General features: G+C 51.0%; 1 protein-coding gene across 1 annotated transcript; it reads right to left on the bottom strand.

The window, feature by feature from the left end:
- Nucleotides 1-5,416: 5,416 nt before the first annotated feature.
- Nucleotides 5,417-19,335, bottom strand: sema3b (sema domain, immunoglobulin domain (Ig), short basic domain, secreted, (semaphorin) 3B). The gene is made up of 16 exons (XM_062458331.1): nt 18,756-19,335; nt 18,237-18,394; nt 16,957-17,019; nt 13,189-13,308; nt 13,012-13,105; nt 12,569-12,688; nt 12,304-12,446; nt 11,772-11,886; nt 11,232-11,301; nt 10,973-11,117; nt 10,109-10,420; nt 9,976-10,017; nt 9,459-9,616; nt 9,018-9,073; nt 8,357-8,496; nt 5,417-8,246 (listed from the first exon to the last, which is right to left on the bottom strand). Exons 1-16 carry the CDS (start codon nt 18,937-18,939, stop codon nt 7,758-7,760), a joined length of 2,409 nt encoding a protein of 802 aa, XP_062314315.1. The 5' UTR covers nt 18,940-19,335; the 3' UTR covers nt 5,417-7,757.
- Between the last annotated feature and the right edge of the window lie 1,798 nt (nt 19,336-21,133).

The following is a 21,133-nucleotide window of genomic DNA, read 5'->3' as shown; positions in this document are numbered from 1 at the left end:
CACGATGGCATTTCCCCACCCAGTCTAGCCTGTTCAGCCATGAATTCACTTCAAACATACCCCCCACCACACACACACACACTGTATAACTTAGTACACAAGTGCTTGTACACACATATATTTACATTTGAATGTACTCATTTAGCAGACATTCTTATCCAGAGCGACTTACAGTAAGTACAGGGACATTCCCCCGAGGCAAGTAGGGTGAACACAGGACACAACATCATTTTACACAGACAGGAATCAAACCGGCAACCTTCTGATTACTAATAGCCCGATTCCCTAACCGCTCAGCCATTTAACCCCATATATATATGCACTACAAGTATACACCACAAGCAGCACTCAAACCTGTAAAACACTAGATAAACACACAAACCACGCAACCAAATTCCTACACATTTAATCTGCTCATCAAGGCAAGATGATAAACACACCCTGTGCTTGTGAACAGTCTGTGACGCAAGTTACATCAGTCAGAATGTAACCGCGGCTCCCATAATAAAATATTTTTCTCTCTCAGACGTGAATATGATTTGGAGGCGGTTGTGTGTGAATGTGTGTGTGGGGGGGCTAGCTGTAGAAAGTGTCCGAATGGGAATCGGACGCCCCTGCTCCCAGATCAGGTTCCATAGCTGCAGCCAGCCTGCTGTCAGCCTCACACTGCAGAGCTGCAGCCAGCCTGCCGTCACCCTCACACTGCAGAGCTGCAGCCAGCCTGCCGTCACCCTCACACTGCAGAGCTGCAGCCAGCCTGCTGTCACCCTCACACTGCAGAGTTGCAGCCAGCCTGCTGTCAGCCTCACACTGCAGAGCTGCAGCCAGCCTACTGTCACCCTCACACTGCAGAGCTGCAGCCAGCCTGCTGTCAGCCTCACACTGCAGAGCTGCAGCCAGCCTGCCGTCACCCTCACACTGCAGAGTTACAGCCAGCCTGCCGTCACCCTCACACTGCAGAGTTGCAGCCAGCCTGCTGTCACCCTCACACTGCAGAGCTGCAGCCAGCCTGCTGTCAGCCTCACACTGCAGAGCTGCAGCCAGCCTACTGTCACCCTCACATTGCAGAGCTGCAGCCAGCCTGCTGTCAGCCTCACACTGCAGAGCTGCAGCCAGCCTGCTGTCACCCTCACACTGCAGAGCTGCAGCCAGCCTGCTGTCAGCCTCACACTGCAGAGCTGCAGCCAGCCTACTGTCACCCTCACACTGCAGAGCTGCAGCCAGCCTACTGTCAGCCTCACACTGCAGAGCTGCAGCCAGCCTACTGTCACCCTCACACTGCAGAGCTGCAGCCAGCCTACTGTCACCCTCACACTGCAGAGCTGCACCCAGCCTACTGTCAGCCTCACACTGCAGAGCAGCTCGCCAGCCGAAAACCTGGACTGGGCTGGCTGCAGAGAGGTTGCGTGGAGACTCCTGCATGGCTGGCTGGTTGGTGGTCTGGCGATAGGCCTGGCAGGAAGTCTGGCTGACTGGCTGGTTAGCTGTCTGGGTGGAAGTCTGGCTGTCTAGCTAGTTAGCTGGCTGGCTGGCGGACTTGTTGGCTGGCTTGTTGGCCGCCTGGCTGGCTAATTGACTGGCTGGCTAGCTGGCTGGCTAGTTGCCTGGCTGGTTGGTGGGCTGGCTGGCATAATGATGATAAATCACTTCAGTGGGGGGATAGACAGATGCATGGAGGGAAGCTCATGGATAGAGGGACAAGAGACAATAGAGAGAAAGAGTGAGCAAAGACTGGGAAGACAATAGAAAAAAGACAGAAAAAGAGAGAGAGGGGGAGAAGGAAAAAGAGAGAGAGAGAGAGAGAGAGAGAGACGAGAGAGAGAGAGAGAGAGAGAGAGAGAGAGAGAGAGGGGATGAGTGAGCGGAATAAATAAACATCCAAAACATCCTAAACAATCTGACCACCTGGACCTGTGTATCAGAGGAAAGCATACACACACACACACAAACAGGACGTCTGGTAAATACCACAGCTTGTTTACTGTCACGCACACTCATGACTACTTCCTGCTTTCTTTGTGTATAGGAAACTGGCTCTGGCTCCAGATTGGTGCAGGTGACAGAACACCTTGGTTTTGTCAGAAGTAATGGTCAGACTCGACAGACTTTGTGTGTGTGTTTGTGTATGTGTGTGTGTGTGTGTGTGTGTACCCAAGCGTGTGATAACTGCACCAGCTGTACTCTGTAATAGCAGCAGCACCTCCAGAATGGGCCACCTGAGAACAGGCCATTCATACAATGGCTTCATAATAACACTCTCTCTCTCCCTTTCTCTGTCTCACTCTCTCCCTTTCTCTCTCTCTCTCTCTCTCTCTCTCTCTTCTCTCTCCTCGTCTCTCTCCTCTCTCTCTCCTCTCGGCTCTCCTCTCTCTCTCTCTCTCTGCTCTCTCTCTCTCTCTCTCTCTCTCTGCTCTCTCCCTCTCCCTCCATCTTTCTATTCCACTCTCTCATTCTACCTCCTCCTCTCTCCATCTATCTGTCTCCATACATGCCTTCAGTTACTCCCGCTTGCTCGAAATAAGGTCAGTCAGCAAAGAAGCTGAAACAGTCACGAGCTGCATCTGAAACTCTGCTCCCACACCTCACTGGAGAAAAAAGAGCGCGAGAAAGAAAGAAAGGAAGAAGAAAGAGATTGAGATAGATATGGAGGGGGGATATTGCCACAGGAAGTGACAACACTCAGCCTCACGTCCCCCCTGCTAGTCACTTCCTATGGTTGTGGGTGTGGGCCAGGGTCTTACCATTGTGCTCTACAGGACTCACTTCCTGTTAGCTCCAGCACAGGCAGCCTGACTGCCAGGACAATCTGTCATTCCAACCCCAATCTCGCTCTCGTCTTCCTTTGCCTCTCTTTCTCTCCATCTTTCTCAGTCCTTCGCTTGCTTTCTCTCCCCTCTCTCTCTCTCTCTCTCTCTCTCCTCTCTCTCTCCGTCTCTCTCTCTCTCTCTGCTCTCTCTCTCGCCTCTCCTCTCTCGTCTCTCTCTCTCTCTCTCTCTCCTCTCTCTCTCTCTCTCTCTCTCTCTCTCTCTCTGTCTCTCTCTCTCTCTCTCTCTCTCTCTCTCACAATCTACGTCTTCCCATCTCTTTCGGGAAGACACCAGACAGCTAAGTGAGGAGTACATATCTCCAGTAGGTTACCTCTAGCGGTAAGGCCGGATATGTGATATCTCCAGACGTCATGAACTCTGAGACACGGACAGAGAGCTGTGCAAAATAACATACAGAGTAGTAGCAGACAACTAGAACAAGTTCAAAACTTTTCCCACGACATTAGCCCACCCCCATCTCCACCTATCCCCCGTCCCCCTATCCCTCCATCTCTCTATCTCACCATCTCTCCATCGGATCCCTTTAAGATAATGTTTTCAAAGCAGTAATTAAACAGGCCCGTTTAAGGCGGTAATGGAAGGCTCGTTTCTGTGTGTTAAGTAGTGTACGCTGTATAAGCAGTGGTGTGCACTCTCCTCTTCTCCTTTACGTAATGATGACATGTGAAAGGGATTTAGAGTGAGAGGAGTCTTACTGTCAGCACTCTCTTTAACACGATACACGCGCGCGCACCACACACACACAGATGTTAATGACTCCTGCAACAGGCAGGTAATTAGACTTAATTTGAACCATAAATCATTCAACCTGTCATTACAGTGTGCTGGGTGTGTGTGTGCGTGTGGTGGTGAGTGTGTGTGTGTGTTGTAGAGACAGGTCCAGGTGTGTGGTTGGAAGTGGAAGTGTTTGTCATGGTACAGGCTGGGGTTAGGGTCTGTACCATAGCACCATAGTGCCACATGGGTTAGGGTGAAGTTTAGTGTGACCTCTCAATACCGGTGATCTCTGAGGCCAGTACAGGCTAGCCTCTTCCACAGACAGCTGAACAGGACATTGCATCTCCAGATCTTTCAACTCCACCGCCAAACTCCTACGGTGTTCGTCAAACAAGGGGAGAAAACGAAGGAAGCACAAGACGGAGATTGGAAGAAGGATATGGCTCTCTTGGACATGATCCAGTATCTCACTGGAGGCCCCACTGGAGCCTGGGGCTAGAGTTTCCACCTGATCCAGACAGAGGAGCCTCCAGATGGGAGCTGAGAGTGGTCATGTTTCATTCTGATGGACATGTACTGTAATGATAATTCAAGTTTTCTTACTCGGTGATGAACGTTCTGCTAAGGGGCATGGGGAAGAACTTACAGTGAGTCAGCTCTTCACTCTGGTTCCCTATACCCATGGATCAGACTGAACCTTCACAACAACAGTGTGTAGTAAACATACAGTATACTTACACTGTACACGGGCTCTCAGTTTGTTCAAAGTGAGATTACAACACTTGTCAACGGGGGGGGGGAGGGGGGGGGGGTGCTGGTGATGTTTCTTATTGGCTGTTAGATGTAGAACTCCAAAGACAACTATCAACTCGCCAGAAAACTTGCCTCCGTATGCCCCTGCGCCTCATCCATTCACTGTATATAGCAGGACAAGCTTATCCCTTACTTCTCAGCGAGAGAAATACAAAGTGTGCGTGAGAACGTGATGAATGGTTGAAACGCGTCACACTTGAGAGCCCTGCTTTGCATTTGAATTTGTTTGCGTTGCTTTCAAGTTCCATATTGTACATGGTAGAGAGAGTGACTCCATGTGCCCCGCCCCCCCCCCCCCCACAGCCCCCACACCACATCACACCATCACACCATCAACCTGTAAAAACAGCAGACGGAAATGAGTCCTTAAATTGGGACCCCCTGGACCAGACCCTCTCACCCACCCCCCCCCCCCACCCACTTCCTCCAAACCAACCCAGAGGGGGTCTAATGGGTTGCCAGTTTGAGTAATATGCCCCCAATTTAATTTCCTATGTGTTTATGACTGGTGACCACATGTGTGTGAGCGTGCGTGTGAGCGCATGTGTGTGTGAGCGCATGTGTGTGTGCATGCTGTCGGACTGTGTGTGTGTTTCTTGCACACGTATGTTCTGGTCTGGGAAAAGCCGCTTGGGAAAAGCAGAGCAGGGTCACTAGCATTGAATGGGCAGGGTCAATAATGATATTTCTATGATGCATGAGTGGGTCTTGAGTCTGATGTTAACATGACCTTTACCTCTCTCTCTCTCTCTCTCCCTGTCTCTCTCACACGCTCACATACAGAGACACACAGAAAGACATACACACCTTCTGGAAAGTGTCAAGAGTGATGTCGAGAGTTGAGACTGTGGACCTTGGCGTAAGACAGGGTAAGGAGTGATACAAGTAAAAGACACAGCTGCCCCTTTGAACTACATACTTCTTCCTCTTCTCTGTATGGCAAACCACATTCAACACTGCCACCCTGTGGCTGGCACAGGAATAGCATCACCATAGGAATAGACATTGCAGGAATGGAAAGGGTGGGGTTAAGTAAATATAGCACAGGAGAATGAGTATCACGTTGCTGAAGTAACTGGGTATTTTATTGTGTTAATCAAAAACAATCTGAAACAACAATTCACAAACAACTCCGGGAGTAGTATAGTATTACAGTATCACAGCAGGACTGCAATAAAGTATTACAGTGTGCACCAAGTCAACTTTGGCCTCTTAACTTTGAACGTTCACTACAAACCTTCCCACAGACCGCCCCTTGTTAGTTAATATGTACAGAGCTCTCTTTTACCCCCAACGCACATACACACAGACACTCACGCACACGCACACACTCACACACTCCTTAAGAATTCATGCAGGGGTGCGTCATGGCATAGTATAGACAGGGTTGCTGACCGGAGGGATGTGTGAAAATCATTTCTTTTTATTGGGGAAACTGGACGAGGAAGTCTTCCCCCAGAGGGCAGAGAAACAGTCTTTAGTGAGATCTCGTACAGCAAGCGGGGTAAGGTACAAATGTACATCTACATGTCAAAGAAAACGACGACAAATCAAAATCCGTCACGACATGTCAGCTTATCGGCACACATAAATACACAATAGTATAAGAAGCAGGTTTAACATTGTGCTCTTTTGCTCTCTCCAAGTCCATTTCCTTCTCCCTCTCTCTCTCCCTGCCTCCTCCATTGTCAAAGCATCCCTACGTTGGTCATGCAACCACAGAGTACAAACAAACACGACAGCCCTCTACGGCTTCAGTCAGGTCAACAATTAATTAATTACATCTTCAGGTATAAATAACAAGACAGGATTCCATACATCTAAAGCACTTTTTGATCCACAGTTGAAGGTAAATTAAGATTTTTTTTTTTTACAGAGCTATTGTTCTGTCACGTACTAGTTTACCATACACTCGTACCATAGGGGTTTGGAGACTGGCATGTACAAATACTGGACACTAGAGGGCGACCTACTCACACATATTGATTAGAGACCATTGTACCGGCTGTGCTGCATTAGAGCGATCTGGCAGCAGAACACAGGGAAGCACACAGGCAGAGAACTAACAGCCTGCTGGCTAGGAACCCTTAGTGAAAACAATATTCTTACATGTTTGTGTGAGATATTTTGTCAATCAAACACTGTGTACCGCAAACCATAAGACACATCTATTCAAAGAAGGAAAAGTACTATTTATAATAAAAATGGTTTCACACATAAATATCATGCTTTAAGCCCAAAACATGGGTGGTCACTGTACTCTTCTTTAACTAGTTATTTATCCCCCCCTTCCTCCTCCTCCTCCTCTCCCTCCCCCCCCCCCCTCGCTCTCCCTCCCTCTCCCCTTGTTTGTGTATTGAACACAAGTTGTCACTTGCATGAATGTATAAAACCCACCGTTTATATGACAAGTCAGTTGTTGAAGATCCAATCTCCAGATCAAACACAACTACAGAAGAGATTTTCATTCATGAGAGCCAATTTAAATATCTTACAGTTGACGGTTTAAGATGTTTGTGTGTGTGTGTGTGTATGTGTGCATAGTGATTAGTAGGTAAACAATCATGACTGAACTCAAGTCTTGATAAACAGAACACACCTTCTCTGATACCCATGTCACCCAGTAGTGAACTAGAACTGAACTGGTTCACCTCCCCTCTCCTGTGTGTGTGTGTGTGTGTGTGTGTGTGTGTGTGTGTGTGTGTGTGTGAGTGTGTGTGTTTGTACGTGGGGATGATGGGGGAGGGGGTTCCATCTCCCCTCGTTAGTGGTTCAGACCAAGACAGCAAACACACAGTATACACAAGTCTACCGCTACCATGACGACATACATTATTCCAACACTAAACACAAGATGTAAGGACGTCTATCTACAATACGTAATATGAGTTCAGAGGACTGTGATTGTACGTGTGTGTGTGTGTGTGTCCGTCCATATCCGTTGTCCAGTCTTTAGCCTTGATCCAGTTGCTGACACGTCCAGCTTGACTGGTAGTGGTGTGAGGTCTCTGATGTATCAGGAGGTTGTCTCCTGAGGAGGGGTGCAGGTCTCAGAGAGAAGGGGCAACAGAACCAGGCAGGGGGGGGGGGTGTTTAGGGGCTATCCAAGCAAGGATCAGTCAGGTGAGGGGTGGGGGTGGGGGGGGGGGGCAGACTCAAGCATGGCGGTTGGGTGATGTCAGATAAATATTTACTAAGAAGGAGGTGCCATTGTGTGCGTGCTTGGACATGAGTGTGTGTTTGAAAGTGTGTGTGTGTGTGTGTGTGTCTGTGCGTCCACACCTCCAGGAGTCCTTGGTCTCTTTCAGTCAGCTTTACTCCTCTTCTCTCCTTCCCTCCCTTCCTTTCTCTCCTCTCTGAATCAGTCCCTCCTCCCTCCCTCCCTCCCTTCCTCCCGAGTTACTCCCCTGCGCTGCGTGGAGCCCGGGGGGAGGGTTTCCCATCGTGGGTTCGGCGGTTGCGGCCCTTCCTCACCTCCTGCAGATGTTTCCACTTCTTGTGGGGGGGCCGGACTACCGGGCTGAGGGGCGGGGGCTGCAGGGCGGCATCAGCAAAGCTCTTCTCTGTTTTGTCGTTCTTGCGCGCCCACACCTGCTCACAGATCTGGTCGATGTTGCTGAGGTTGGGGTGGTCCACCAGCTGCATGAAGTCGCGGTACCACAGCTTCTGATTGGTGGAGGGCGGGCCGGCCGGAGAGCGGGGGGCGGGGTCGGGGGGCAGCGGGGGGGCGCCGGAGGAGGACGGGACAACCTCCAGGGTGATGCCCAGCAGGGTCTGGGTGAAGCCGTGCTCCATGGCGTGGCACTGGTACAGGCCGGCGTCCCTCTTTAGGACGCGCCTCACCAGCAGGCCGCGCTCCGTCTGCAGGACGCGCTCGTCCAGACGCAGCTGGGGGGAGGGGGAGGGGGAGAGGCGAGTGAGTCTTAAAATTACCCACCTCAACAAAAGATCAGCAATCCTCTCCTCCCCTGAAGTATTCTCCCTCCCTCCCTCCTCACCTCTTCTCTGGGGTTGTGCGGATGTTTCTGGAAGGTCCAGGTGACACGGGCCTGCAGGGATTTGGGGATGCACTCCAGGAAGGTGCTGCTGCTCTCCACGCCGTACAGCCTGCGTTCTGCCACGCGCTGCTTGTGGTGGTCTGCAGGGGGCGACAGAGGACAGGACAACACGTTACACCACAACTGAGTAAGGGACATTTCTAACTGCTTTTGGTGAGAGGAGTAGAAATACAGAGTCCACTAGAATAGTGAGGAATGGCGTTAAATAGAATAGAGTTCATTAGAATGGACCATGTGTATGCTCATTGTTTCTGGTTGTCTTGCTGTGGGCCAGAAAACAGACGCCCCGAGGGTGCTGCACAATCAGTCTGACCTTTCAGTCATACACTGGCCTGTGATCAGGCTGGGGATTGTCGTTTAGGAGGGAAGGGGTGGAGGGGTCAGAAGGGTCAGAGGGTCAGGATGTGCCTTTGGCAGCACCACCGTGAGAGGGGACTGAAGAGGGGGAGGGGGGGTGGTGGTGGGGGGGGGGAGAACAGTCTAGAAGAGTCTCTGGTCTAGGAGGAGGGCTGAACCGTGGACGGTTCTGGTCGTGTTTCTGACAGAGACAGGTCTTTCCTTCCTGACGTCAGTGTTGAGAGGTGAACCAGCTGAGCCTCACCTCCTGAACACAGCGTGTTGGGGTCTCCGTTCCTCACGTCCTGGCGTCGGAAGCGCCTGGAGAACAACAAAGCATGTTCAGGTTTGACCTCACGGTTGTGATGCAGTGAGAAGGCTCTGTGTGCCGAAGTAATAGCAGGTCGATAGAGGTCTGTTTGCAGATGTCTGCTGTTGGCATGTTGGTAGCTTGTTAGCATGTTGGGAAAAGGTTTGTGTGCTGGTGGCGAGCGCTAATGTGCTGGTCTTGTGCGTTAGGGTGTTGGTGGTGTGTGTTTACCTGCGATGGTGACGTGTGCTTTGGGTCGTTGCTGTATTGTTGCTGTGCTAGCCTGTCGCTGGTGTGTGTCAACATGTTTAATGGCATGTGCTGGCTCATTGGTCGTGCGAGTTAGTGGTGAGTGTCAGGATGCTAGAGGCCTGTGTTGGTGAGTTGGTGTGTTACCGTTTGGTGTTGGGGAGGTAGCGTGTGCAGGACGTCCCGTCCCAGGCGCAGTAGGGGTCCCTGGCCAGGCAGCACTCAGCACACGCCTTCCCGTAGACACTGCAGCGATGCAGGGGCACCTGGGCCAGACCCGTGTCTGAACCCACATACAGCTGTTGCTGTTGAGGGAGAGAGACCGGGGTGAGGGTTAGGGTTAGCCATGTGTTGCTGTACACAGAGACATACTGCAACTCACTCAGTGTATCTGGATAGGCTAACCAGCAGGCTAAAGATCTAGTGATGGAGGGAGAGATAGAGTGATGGACTGATGGAGGGAGATATAGAGTGATGGACTGATGGAGGGAGAGATCTAGTGATGGAATGATTGAGGGAGAGATAGAGTGATGGACTGATGGAGGGAAAGATCTAGTGATGGACTGATGGAGAGAGATATAAAGTGATGGACTGATGGAGGGAGAGATAGAGAGATGGACTGATGGAGGGAGAGAACGATGGAGGGAGAGATGGAGAAACGTACCCGCTTCGATGAGATCTGCATGTTGACGATAGAGGAGGCATCCTGGGGAGAATGAAGAGAGCGACAGGTTACCCTTCTGGATTCTCCCCAACACACACACACACACACACAGTCTCTCTCTCCCTCCTCTCACCTTGAAGACCTCCAGCTCCTCCAGCAGCAGCTCCTCCATGTTGTTCCAGCTCTCCTTGGGGACGGAGATCACCTTCAGCACGGTGCCCTTGTCCGTCCCGATGAACATGACGTCGTACTGGCCGTCGGCGGCACCCACCCTGTCCACGGCGATCTGGGTGAAGCTGTAGTCCACGTTGGAGCGCAGGAATACGGGCCGGCGGTTCAGGGGGTACACCGGGTTGAACATGAGGGGATGGTGGCGCGCAAACTGGATCACGTCGTCAGGGAAACCCTTGGTGGACTCGAAGCTGCCGAACGTTTTGCTGGGACACTGGAAAGAGAGGGTGGTGTTTGAGACACAGGAAATCAGTCAGTTTCTGTATTGTACAAGAAAGACTGGAAGTTAACATTAAATGTGAGGTCATGTTTATTGTAGGGTCCCATAGTACTATACAGAAACTGACTGATCTCCTGTGTACAGCGCAGTACAGTAACAGTACAGTATAATATACTTGAGTCCAGTGGGGTGATTGTGGGCTGAGCTGGGTAGTGAGTGAGTGAGTGAGGTGGTTGGGTTCGAGGTTTACTTCAGGTCAAGCAGAGCTGACACAATAGAGAGTGTTATTACAGCTAAACACTCCACAGCTGTGCTTAGCTGCTGCCAGTCATACACAACCTGCTGACACCACATCACTGGGATTAGACTTGTCTCTCCCTCAACCACAACACTGGACTTGGCTTTAGTCGCAACTACTGTACATTGGTTCCTGACTACCACTCCCTCCACCCGCCTCTTCTCTGACAAGAAGTGAAGTTGAAAATGGGGGGGGGGGGGGGGGTCTGAGAGAGGGAGAGTGGGGGGGGGGGGGCGGTTGCTACGTACCATGCCAGGGCGAGGGTAGGGCACCTTGCCCTGGAAGGGGACCCACTGGTAGTTGGGTCCCTCCTTGTGGGCGAAGGGCCCCAAGAAGGCCCTGCGGATGTCGTTCATGGTGTAGAGACACACGGCCGAGCCCTTGAACACACTGCTGCTGGGACGACCAGAGGGACAATGGTCAGATACTAACTAGACACTAGATACTTAGTAGATACTAGACAGTACAATCACACACACACACACACACACAGTGATGAACTCTGACCTGGAAGTGGAGAAGACGGTGTAAACCAGAGGGTTCTTCCTGTCTCTGGTCTGCAGCAGGAACACATCCCCTGTGGAGCACAAACACACGCAAGGTGGGGTCAGAGGTCAGGATTCAGGGGTCAACAAGCCCCGTGGCTCTGTAGGTTTAGTCTAACGACTTCTCCAGACATGTGGAGACTCTCCTGGCTGGGTATGGCCTCCAGGTTGTCTGGTGAGTGTCAGCGTGTTGGATGGCTGGAGCTAGCTTCACTCTGAGGTTAAGGTCTCCCTGCATGGTGCTACCCTGAAACCTGACACTTTGGTCCCAGAAAATCAACCAAATTCCATAAACATACACAGGATCAAGATCAAGATGGAGATCAAGCCTGGTTTTAAACTAGGCACATGGAGATTTCTCCAGCTCGCACAGAACTCAAAGGACAATTCTCCAAGTTGATCTAAGTTGATCCTCCTTGTGTAAAACCCTTGCATCACATACATTGTGCAGTGGTTCTTCTAGTGTTTCTCGACGGGCCACACAGCAGAGGCTTCTACTCACGCAGCTCGTCAAAGTAGGTGTCACTGCCATCTGCTCCCGGCACCGAGCAGATGAGACGAGTCTTCAGGAAGGTCGTCCACTTGTTCACCAGGCTCCGCTGGCCCCCCATGTCGTTCTGGACACACACAGGAGTCAGGTTAACAAGCATGTCATTCTGGAGTTACATTAGCTAGCATGTCATTCTGGAGATAGATTAGCTAGCATGTTATTCTGGAGCTACAAGCTAGCATGTTATTCTGGAGTTACATTAGCTAGCATGACATTCTGGAGTTACATTAGCTAGCATGACATTCTGGAGTTACATTAGCTAGCATGACATTCTGGAGTTACATTAGCTAGCATGACATTCTGGATGCACAGCACAGCTAGAATAGCTAGCATAACATGACATTATTGGGCATACATCATATAGCCAAACTGCCTGGGAATTGAAAAAGTGTTTTGTTATTTTGTATGTAACAGTAGATTAGCTATGTTATTCTGGACCCATTGTGTTCATACTCTCTTAATTCAGTGTGCTGGTTCTCCTCACCCTGCAGAGTTGTCCTATACGAGAGTAGGTGGCCTTTCCCAGACCCTGGGCCTCCACCGCCGTCTCTCTGAAGAAGAAGAACACCTTGTCATCATCTGGGTTCTCGCTCTCAGGAACCCAGAAGGAACCCACGAACTTCGGTTCTGGAGACAGAGAGAACAGTGCGCGCACACACGGGTAAAAAACAGTGGTTTAGTCTCACTAGAAATTGCAAATAGTGTCAAAAACATCCATCGTCAACATGGCCACACACACACACACTCACCGTTAAGCCAACGAGAGTCATGTTGTTCAGTGCGTATTGAGGGCCGTTTCCCCAGGCTACGGAAGATGGTGTAGTCCCGCCCCATTAAGTCTGTGGCCACGCCCGCATACAGCTCGTCCCCTAGGCGAGGAGAAACAAGAACAGGTCAGCGATACGCCCTTCTGACAGCAGCGCCACAACTGACCACACGTGGGCGCTGCAGACAAAACTACGACTGCTCGAGAGGAGTATCTTCCAGATGGACCTTAGCTGTGGAAAGAAAAGCATCTTTTGTGTCCCGTGCTCGGAACAAGGTGAGAGGGGAGCCACAGTGGGGCAAAGCACGACAGACGTTTCAGGAAGCCCGAACATGAGTCGGAGCCACGTACAGATGAGATGGGATACGTGAGCTCAAGCGGTTCGAGGTGGTCGGGGGACGGGGGAGGGTCCGTCAGGTGACTCACCGATGAGGACAGAGGCTGCAGGGTGACGAGGGTCGTAGGGGCTTTTCCCCTTCCCATCCTCCACCTTGGAGGGGTCCAGCCTGAACACATGGTCCTGGGGGGGAGGGGGGGGGGTCAGCTTGGGTGTGTGTCTGTGTGGTCGTGTGTGTGTGTGTGTGCGTGTGTGGAGGACCTTACCTCTACTTTCTGGCCCACCTCTACGAAGGCGCAGGTGGGATGGAAGGCTCCGGTGCCACAGGCATACAGGTGGGTACGGTTATAGTGGTGCACCATCTTCACAAAGTTCACACACTCCGTCTGTAACGCACACACACGCCAACACAGAGAGGAAGTGATCTTAACAACGTCCGTTTGCAGGGTTTCAATAAAGGGCATTCCTCGCATAGCTGGACTCTGTCAGTCTGTTAAACAATAACAATATCCTCCCTCTCTATCTTCTTAAACACACACATGGACACACATGTACACACACGCCTACACGCACACACATCTCAGTATATTGTGTGTTACACGGTTAGTTTAGACTGCCAGAACTGCCTCCATATGTGACGTCTGATTTTCACTAACACCAGCTGTTCTCTCCTCCCTCCGCTCCCTAGTTATTATCTCTCTCTCTCTTCCTCCCTCTCTCCCTCCCTCCTTCTTTCTCTCTATCTACTTGTAGTCAGGTTACATCTCTGTGGACCCTCAGGTGAACAGGCTCATAGAGGTATACTCTCTTTCTGTCTCTCTTGTTCGCCTACCTCTGTCTCTCTACTTTTCTGTCTCTCTCTCTCTCTCTCTCTCTCTCTCTCTCTCTCTCTCTCTCTCTCTCTCTCTCTCTCTCTCTCTCTCTCTCTCTCTCTCCGTCCTACTTCAGGGTTCTGATCAATATACACACTTGCGGACATGAGAAGGAGAAAAAGTTAGAGAGAGGGAGGGAGAGAGAGAGTGGGTGGGGATACAATACGTCCTTCAGCTAAACAGTCTAAGAGTGTTAACAAGCATTCCTCTCACACGACTCCCCCCCCCCCCTCTCTCTCTCTCTCTCTCTCTCTATTTCTCTTGTTGAGGAACGACCTTGTATTTCTGTGAGTAAGAAACAACACAGTTCTCAGCTTCATCATTTATTGATTTGTGCTAAGTAGAGAAAGAAAATGTCGTTGCGGAAGTGCCTATTCCTGCTTTAAAGCAGTCCATTGTTTGACATTGCATAACAATCAGACATGTACATTTGTATATAAATCAAAATAACTCAGTAGTGCATGACAGAACTAGTCAGTTCTAGTCACTAGTCACTCCATCTCTAGTTTTGAACTTGATGTGACCTTGAGACCTTCTAATTGGCAATTAATTTTGAGCACCTGTAGGCAGTTGTAAATGACGTTTTCTGAACGTACACCACATCTATAAAGAGCATTATGTAACCTATGTTAGATTTGAGGCCCTCAGTAGAGACCTTTGATAGAGAACGACATAAGTCAACTAGGGCTTGCTTCATGCTCAGTCTGCAAGCCTGATCAGACTTTGCAACACTTCTGTTCTTCAAGTATTAAACTCTGAACGCTGAACCTCAGAACTCTTGGTCACTTGTGGTTCTTGGTAACATTCAGAACTGACTCAGCGAACCAGGGAAGCAGATTGACTCATACTCTCTCTCTCTCTCTCTCTCTCTCTCTCTCTCTCTCTCTCTCTCTCTCTCTCTCTCTCTCTCTCTCTCATCTCCATCTCTCTCCCTTTTTCTCCCCTTTTCCTGAGCCACACCCCTAAGGGTGACAGACAGGGTTGTGTACCCAGTTACACTGCCTCTTGTCCCTGCCGGAGATCTGGCTCATTACCCCTCAACACACACACACACACACGCACACTCACACACATACAGAGAGCCCTGCCTTGCCCCGGAACAAAGGCGTGCTTTTTCAGCCCGCTGCTTTCAAAGACCCGTAGGTTTGGGGGTGCAAGGGGGGAGTGGGGGGTCAGACCCATCGATGGGCCAATTAAGCAGTTGACAAACAAGGACCGCTGTTCCCTGTTTACCCAGAGAGGAGGGGGTGTCTAGGGAGGAGGGGGGGGGCACCCAGGCACAGACACCGCATCGCCCCGCCTTAACTCGACCTTGCCTCTCCACCCTTGCCAACTCTGCAACCCCCCAACAGCTTTAAAGGGCGTTGCTCAGAGCTGCAGCTTTCAATTAAAGGTCTTTTAGTGTGTGCGTGTGTGTGTGTGTGTGCGCCTCTGTGTGTGTGTGTGTGTGTGTGTGTGTGTGTCGGGGGCAGAGTTAGGTTAGGCCGACATGGGGCTGCAGTCCGGAGGAAGGAAGCTTTGATGTGTGGCACTGAGACAAAGAGAAGAAAGAGAGAGAGAAGGAGAGAAGAAAGATAGGGCCATGGAGAAAAGAGCTTTTAGGAGAGCAATGGGGGGAGGGAGGTGTATGGTGTCAGTGTGATCACAGGGTCACACTCCGAACCTGCCGTGTCACTAACCCTTCCCAGGGTCCCCCGGTGACCTGTGAACCCCAGCACCTCCTGAACTCTGCTGTCTTTTCCGCTCACTGTATCTCTTTCCCCCTCTGTCTCTCTCACCCTGTCTTCACTCCCTCTCTCCACCTCTATCTTCTTCACTCATATCAATCTATCTCTCTCTCTCTCATTCCATCTATCCATCTATCCATGTATCTATCTTGATAGAAAACAAATGTCACACCAGCAAAACCCCCCCTCCAGTTCGGGGTTTGTGTGGGGGTCTCCCCCTGTGTCCGAGGCCCTCCCCTCTGCTGTGCTCCAGAGACAGACAGGGCTCTGGGAACCAAGGCTTTGTTTGAACTAACAGGAGAGAGTTCACACTAACTATTTTCAGACCACGCAGAGAGACACATTGAACTATAATTAGGGTCAAGAGAGGTCACCGCACTCAGTGTGTGTGTGTGAGTGTGTGTAAATCTCCCTCAGGTGACATGGGGACTACACTTTTAGTTGACCATAGATAGCTATTCACTAGCCACATGTGCACCGAACACACACATGCAGACACACACACACGCACATAAACACACACACAGCATGAGGAGCAGAGGTGAGTAAGAAGGAGGTTAAACAATGGAAGCGTTCAAGGCCTGAGCAGAATGTGTTTACACAACTCGACATTGATTGGTCAACTCAATCCCTTGCAATTTCACTGATTCTCGTAATCTCTTTTTCTTTGTCACAAACACACACACACACACGTACAGACGCACTCGCTCACACACACACAAACACTCACACACACACAGTCTCCAGGTGAAACAAGAGCCTGTCCAGCAGTATGAATGGAGCTTGTTGTCTGTCTCCTCCAGCTGTATAATCACACTGATGACAGGGTCCCATTCTAAACACACACACACAGCCCCCTACTGACACACACTCATACATGGGCTCCAGTATGTGAGCCAGAGGTGTGTGTCGGCCAGGTTGTCTTAGTGTGTGTGGTCTGTCTGGACCAGGGACTAGTCCAGCCCAGTCCTGTCCAGAGGAGTGGCTGACCAGGACCCTAGGGCACACACACACACACACACACACACACACACACACACACACTCTCACGCACACACCCCTGTCAGTCTGAAGATATGTCTACAAGGCATTAGGGCTCTGCTGTAACCTACAACCTCCTGTTTTGAGGAGAGGCTGAGAAACAGACGTGTCAGGCAGACAAATAACAGACAGACTGTTCCAACCGCACATCTGAGCGTCAGGAAACAGAACAGAACCCACACACACACGTCTGGCGCTGAACTCATGAGCACTCTGTCTCCATCCCATCAGACAAACTGTAGTAGCTAGGAGTCCATAAAAACATAATGCGTGCATGTGTGCAGGACAACCCTCTCGGCACCGATATTTGATTTATTGACATTTGGGATGACTGAGAATAAAGAATAGAGGCAATGGAGTAGAATAAAATAGAATAGAATTGAGTGTAACTCACGTTGATGTCCTTTCCTGCCCAGTTGCACTCCTCCCTCCAGTCGACAGGGGCGGGCCAGTAGATCTGTGGGACAGGAGAGGTGAGGGGTCAGAGGTCAGGGGTCGCCAGGGGGGAGGTATGCCTGAGGTCACCAGCCCCAGACAAGGACGGACCTGTACGTCGCCCTCAGGGACATTTCTGAAGAAGCCATCTGCCCTCTTTTTTCCTGCCCTCATCCCTCTCTTTCTGACTCTCACCTCCCCCCCGGTTCTCCTCTGTTATTCCTCCTTTTTCCTCCGCCCCTCGTGCCTTCTCTTCTCTCATTCCCCCCTTTCCTTCTCCCGCTCCCCCTTCTCTAGTCTGCAGCAGTTTATCCACACGTTTCACCACAGATAGAAAACACCACCAGAAGCACAAACAGTTTTAACGACAGGAGGGAAGCCACGTGTCCCCGTCTGAACACGGGCCATAAATCCAACTCACCCCAAACCCCAAACCAAGAGGGGCTCCAGTCAAACTCAATGCTCATATTTCACCCCTGTCAGCTGGGAGCTTAACTCTGTACAGCATGAGGGCGAAAGAGACCTGCTTAGGTCTGTATGATATGCACCATTCTGACAGTGTTTTATTTATGGAGTGTGTATGTGTGTGATCCCTGGAAAAGTTCGAGTTAACTCTATGTTTGATCTAATAGTGTGTGTCAGGTGCACCTGAGTCCGTGGTTGGTTCGAAAGTTTAATCCTATTAAAGAGGACCGCTCTGAAAACTAGCATCAGTAATGTGTGTTTGTGTGCGTGTGTCTGTGTGTATATCTGTGCGTCTGAGTGTGTACCGCCGACAGCCCGTCAGTGATTAGGCGAACCCACATCACAGTGCTCACCCCTGACCCCTGACCTCCGACCCGCTCATCGCTGCACTGAGCTGAAGGGAGGCGGGCCTGTCAGAACCTCAGCAGGTCTCCTCAACACCTACCCTCCACCCCGCACTGCCTCAGACCCCCTCACCACCTTATCTCCAGGCTGCAGGCCAAATCCAGGTCTGCTCCCGTCCACTTATCTCACCCTGCACGTCACACAGCTTCCCTCAAACAGACAGCAGGTTTGTGCTGAATCCTTTAGGATATTGAATCATTTTTTTCAGTGTTTTATCCGGCAGAAAGGTCATCGTTTTGAATAGGATTCCCTAGATGACTTGTCTAAAGTATAGATAAAGTTTGAAAGAAAGTGTCAAATTGATGTCTTGGTTTCTCAACAGACGGATTCAGCCGTGTGTTGATTGACGTGTGTGGTTGATTGGCTGACCTTATGCTCCTGTTTGGCGATGTTGTCCAGGCTGAGAGACAACAGGAAGTTGCGTGCGCCCACAAAGAGCCGCCCCCTCTCCTCGTCCAATAGCAGCGAGCTGAAACAGCAGGAGCGGTCCAGCTCAAACCTCCGCACACCGTGGAACTGCTGCAGCTCTGTGAAGCAAAGACAAACACACGCACACGGTTCATTCAGTGTAGCACTATCTGCCCCACCCTGGCTATGCAGCAGAGCTGGTTTCCTAGGATTGGGTCTCTGGGAAGAACACCTGTAAGCCAGTTAGACCCAACACACTAACAGAAAGGGAAGGGGAGAGGGATCGTGATACTTAACTGAAGCCAAACAGTGGGACAGTGTTTGGCATCCGCACTATACATTACCTTTCAAGAAAATGTACACACTTACGCACAAACACACATACACGTATGCACACACACACACACACACACATACACACGCACACAAATAAATACTGAACAATGTGCCAGCTTTAGTACAGAACTGGTGGGACCTCACCTTTGTAGGAGAGCTTCATGCGTGGCGAAGACGATGAAGAGGAGGAAGAGGAGGAGGAGGAGGAGGAGGAGGAGGAAGAGGAGGAGGAGGGTGTGGCAGAGGAGACCTGTGCAGCCATCAGGCCCAGCAGCAGCAGAGAGCTGCAGGTCACCATCATGGCCATCATCATCACCATGGTCATCATCTTCACTGGCGAGCTCTCAAACAGGCCTCAGGAAATGGTTTCAGCCTGTCCCTGGCCTGGTGTTGGCCCTGGTTTTGGCTCAGCTCGGTATGGTTTGGCTCAGTTCTGGGGGTACAGTGGTTATCCCCCTTGTGTTTGTTGAAACACTCCGGAGTATTCTCTCACTGGGTGTTCCTCTATGTTCCGGGAAGTTGTTCTGTTCTCTGGATGTTCTGTCCAGTTCTCTGGTTCTCTGGTCCTGTCGTCTCAGCGTTCTAGAAGCTTCCTCAGCAGGATAGGAACCTATAAATAACACAAAACACACTTTAACAAGCTGGAAGCTTCTGGGACCAAACAACACCATCGTTCACCTCAAATCCCCCCTGCACACAAACACACACCCTGTCCGCATGAACACACACACACACACTCCAACCCTGCACACAAACACCCCTCTCCCAGTGCACACACACATATACGCACACACACACATTCACACAGTCATCCAGAAGGTGTATATTTAGCCCCAGACTGCCTCTCCGATGCCCAGGCCAGTCACTGTTGCAGCAGTGTTGGATCACAGCTGACACCATGGTGGCAAGGCTGCCATCACCTCTCATTACAGCAGGACCGCTTCCAACAGCCAGGCTTGGGACAGGCGTCAGGGGTGTGTGCGTGTGTGTGTGTGTGTGTGTGTGTGTGTGTGTGTGTGTGTGTGTGTGTGTGTGTGTGTGTGTGTGTGTGTATGTGAGAGAGATAGAGGTTGGGTTTGGGAGTGTGTGTCTGTGAGTGTGCGTGTGTTTGTGTGTGTACGTGAGAGATCTTGAGATTGGGGGCTGGGTGTCTGGTGTGTGTGTGAGTGTGTGTGAGAGAGAGAGAGAGAGAGAGAGAGAGAGAGAGAGAGAGAGAGAGAGAGAGCTTGTGGCCAGGGTGGGGGTGGGCCAAGGGTGGGGGTGTGGTATGTGTGGCCCAGAGCCATGCCCTAAGCTCCAGTACAGTACCCCCCTGTAGTGGCGGTGCCAACCCTGCCAGGCTGTCTGTCTGTGCCAGGCAGACTGGCATCCTCAGCCCCAACAGCTGAGACCTCCATCACCCACACACTGCCCTGTGGAGCGCCCGCTCAACCACGGACTTCAGAGTATCACAGCACACATTCACCTATCAGCAGCCACAATCCTTCATGTCTCCAGACAAAAAGGTAGTCTGAAGCACGGCGACCAGACTCACACACACACACACACACATATATACACACACGCACAATCCTTTCACCATTTGGACCCTGTGTCCCGTCAGCCACAACAATACAGCCTTTCATTAGAAATAGCCTACTTTAATATCGTACCTCACTGCTGTTGGCACAACTTCAGGAACGCACCCGACCTCCCCCTCCCCCTCCCCCTCCCCCCCCACCCCCCGCCTATGGGGTGGAGGTTGGGAGGGGGAGGGGGAGGTGAAGACGTTCAAACAGCAGCTTTGCAGCCGTGCTTCTCGCTACGGAGCCGCTGTACCCGTATCATCATAATCACAGCCCCTACGGACACTGCACTGTTGACCATTGCTTCTTTTTTTCTACCTGCTACTTGGTGTGTAGGTGTGTGTGTGTGTGTGTAGGAGGGTGGGTGTGTGAGGGAGTGGTTAAGAGCTGAATATTATTCTGAATTCCCATTATCCATTCAGCAGTGCTTCAAGGCCACCACTTTCCCCCTTACTCGAACGCGCACACACACACGGACACACAAACACACACATGGACACACAAGGGTCCTTGCTGCAGTCATGAATTTTACAGGCATATTCTAGCGGGACAAAGTGTCACTTTCTCTGAGCTCACTGCTATAAAGGAGGAGCTAAGACGACACACACACACACACTTGTCCTGTGCCACTCTCCCAGCAGTGAGGAGCTTCCAGCCTCACAGCAGGAACACTGAGCTGTTGGGAACAACAGGGTTCTCATAGACTCCCCAGAGTTACAACACACACACGCTAAACACACCACACACACGCCACACACACCACACACACGCAACACACCACACACACAACACACCACACACTGAACACTCACCAGACTGAAGCTACGATGAACAGAACTGCCTGTCTGTGTCCTACACAGGGCTCACCACACACACTCAATCTGAGAGAAAACTGAGAGGACTTTAGGAACTCCAGACTCACACATACACACACACGGCACAAGTGGAGAGTTTTAA

Source organism: Osmerus eperlanus, chromosome 4 (assembly GCF_963692335.1).
Source record: "Osmerus eperlanus chromosome 4, fOsmEpe2.1, whole genome shotgun sequence".
Taxonomy (NCBI): domain Eukaryota; kingdom Metazoa; phylum Chordata; class Actinopteri; order Osmeriformes; family Osmeridae; genus Osmerus; species Osmerus eperlanus.
The sequence above is the reverse complement of the archived record's forward strand: the minus strand, read 5'-3'. Positions and strand labels throughout refer to the sequence as shown.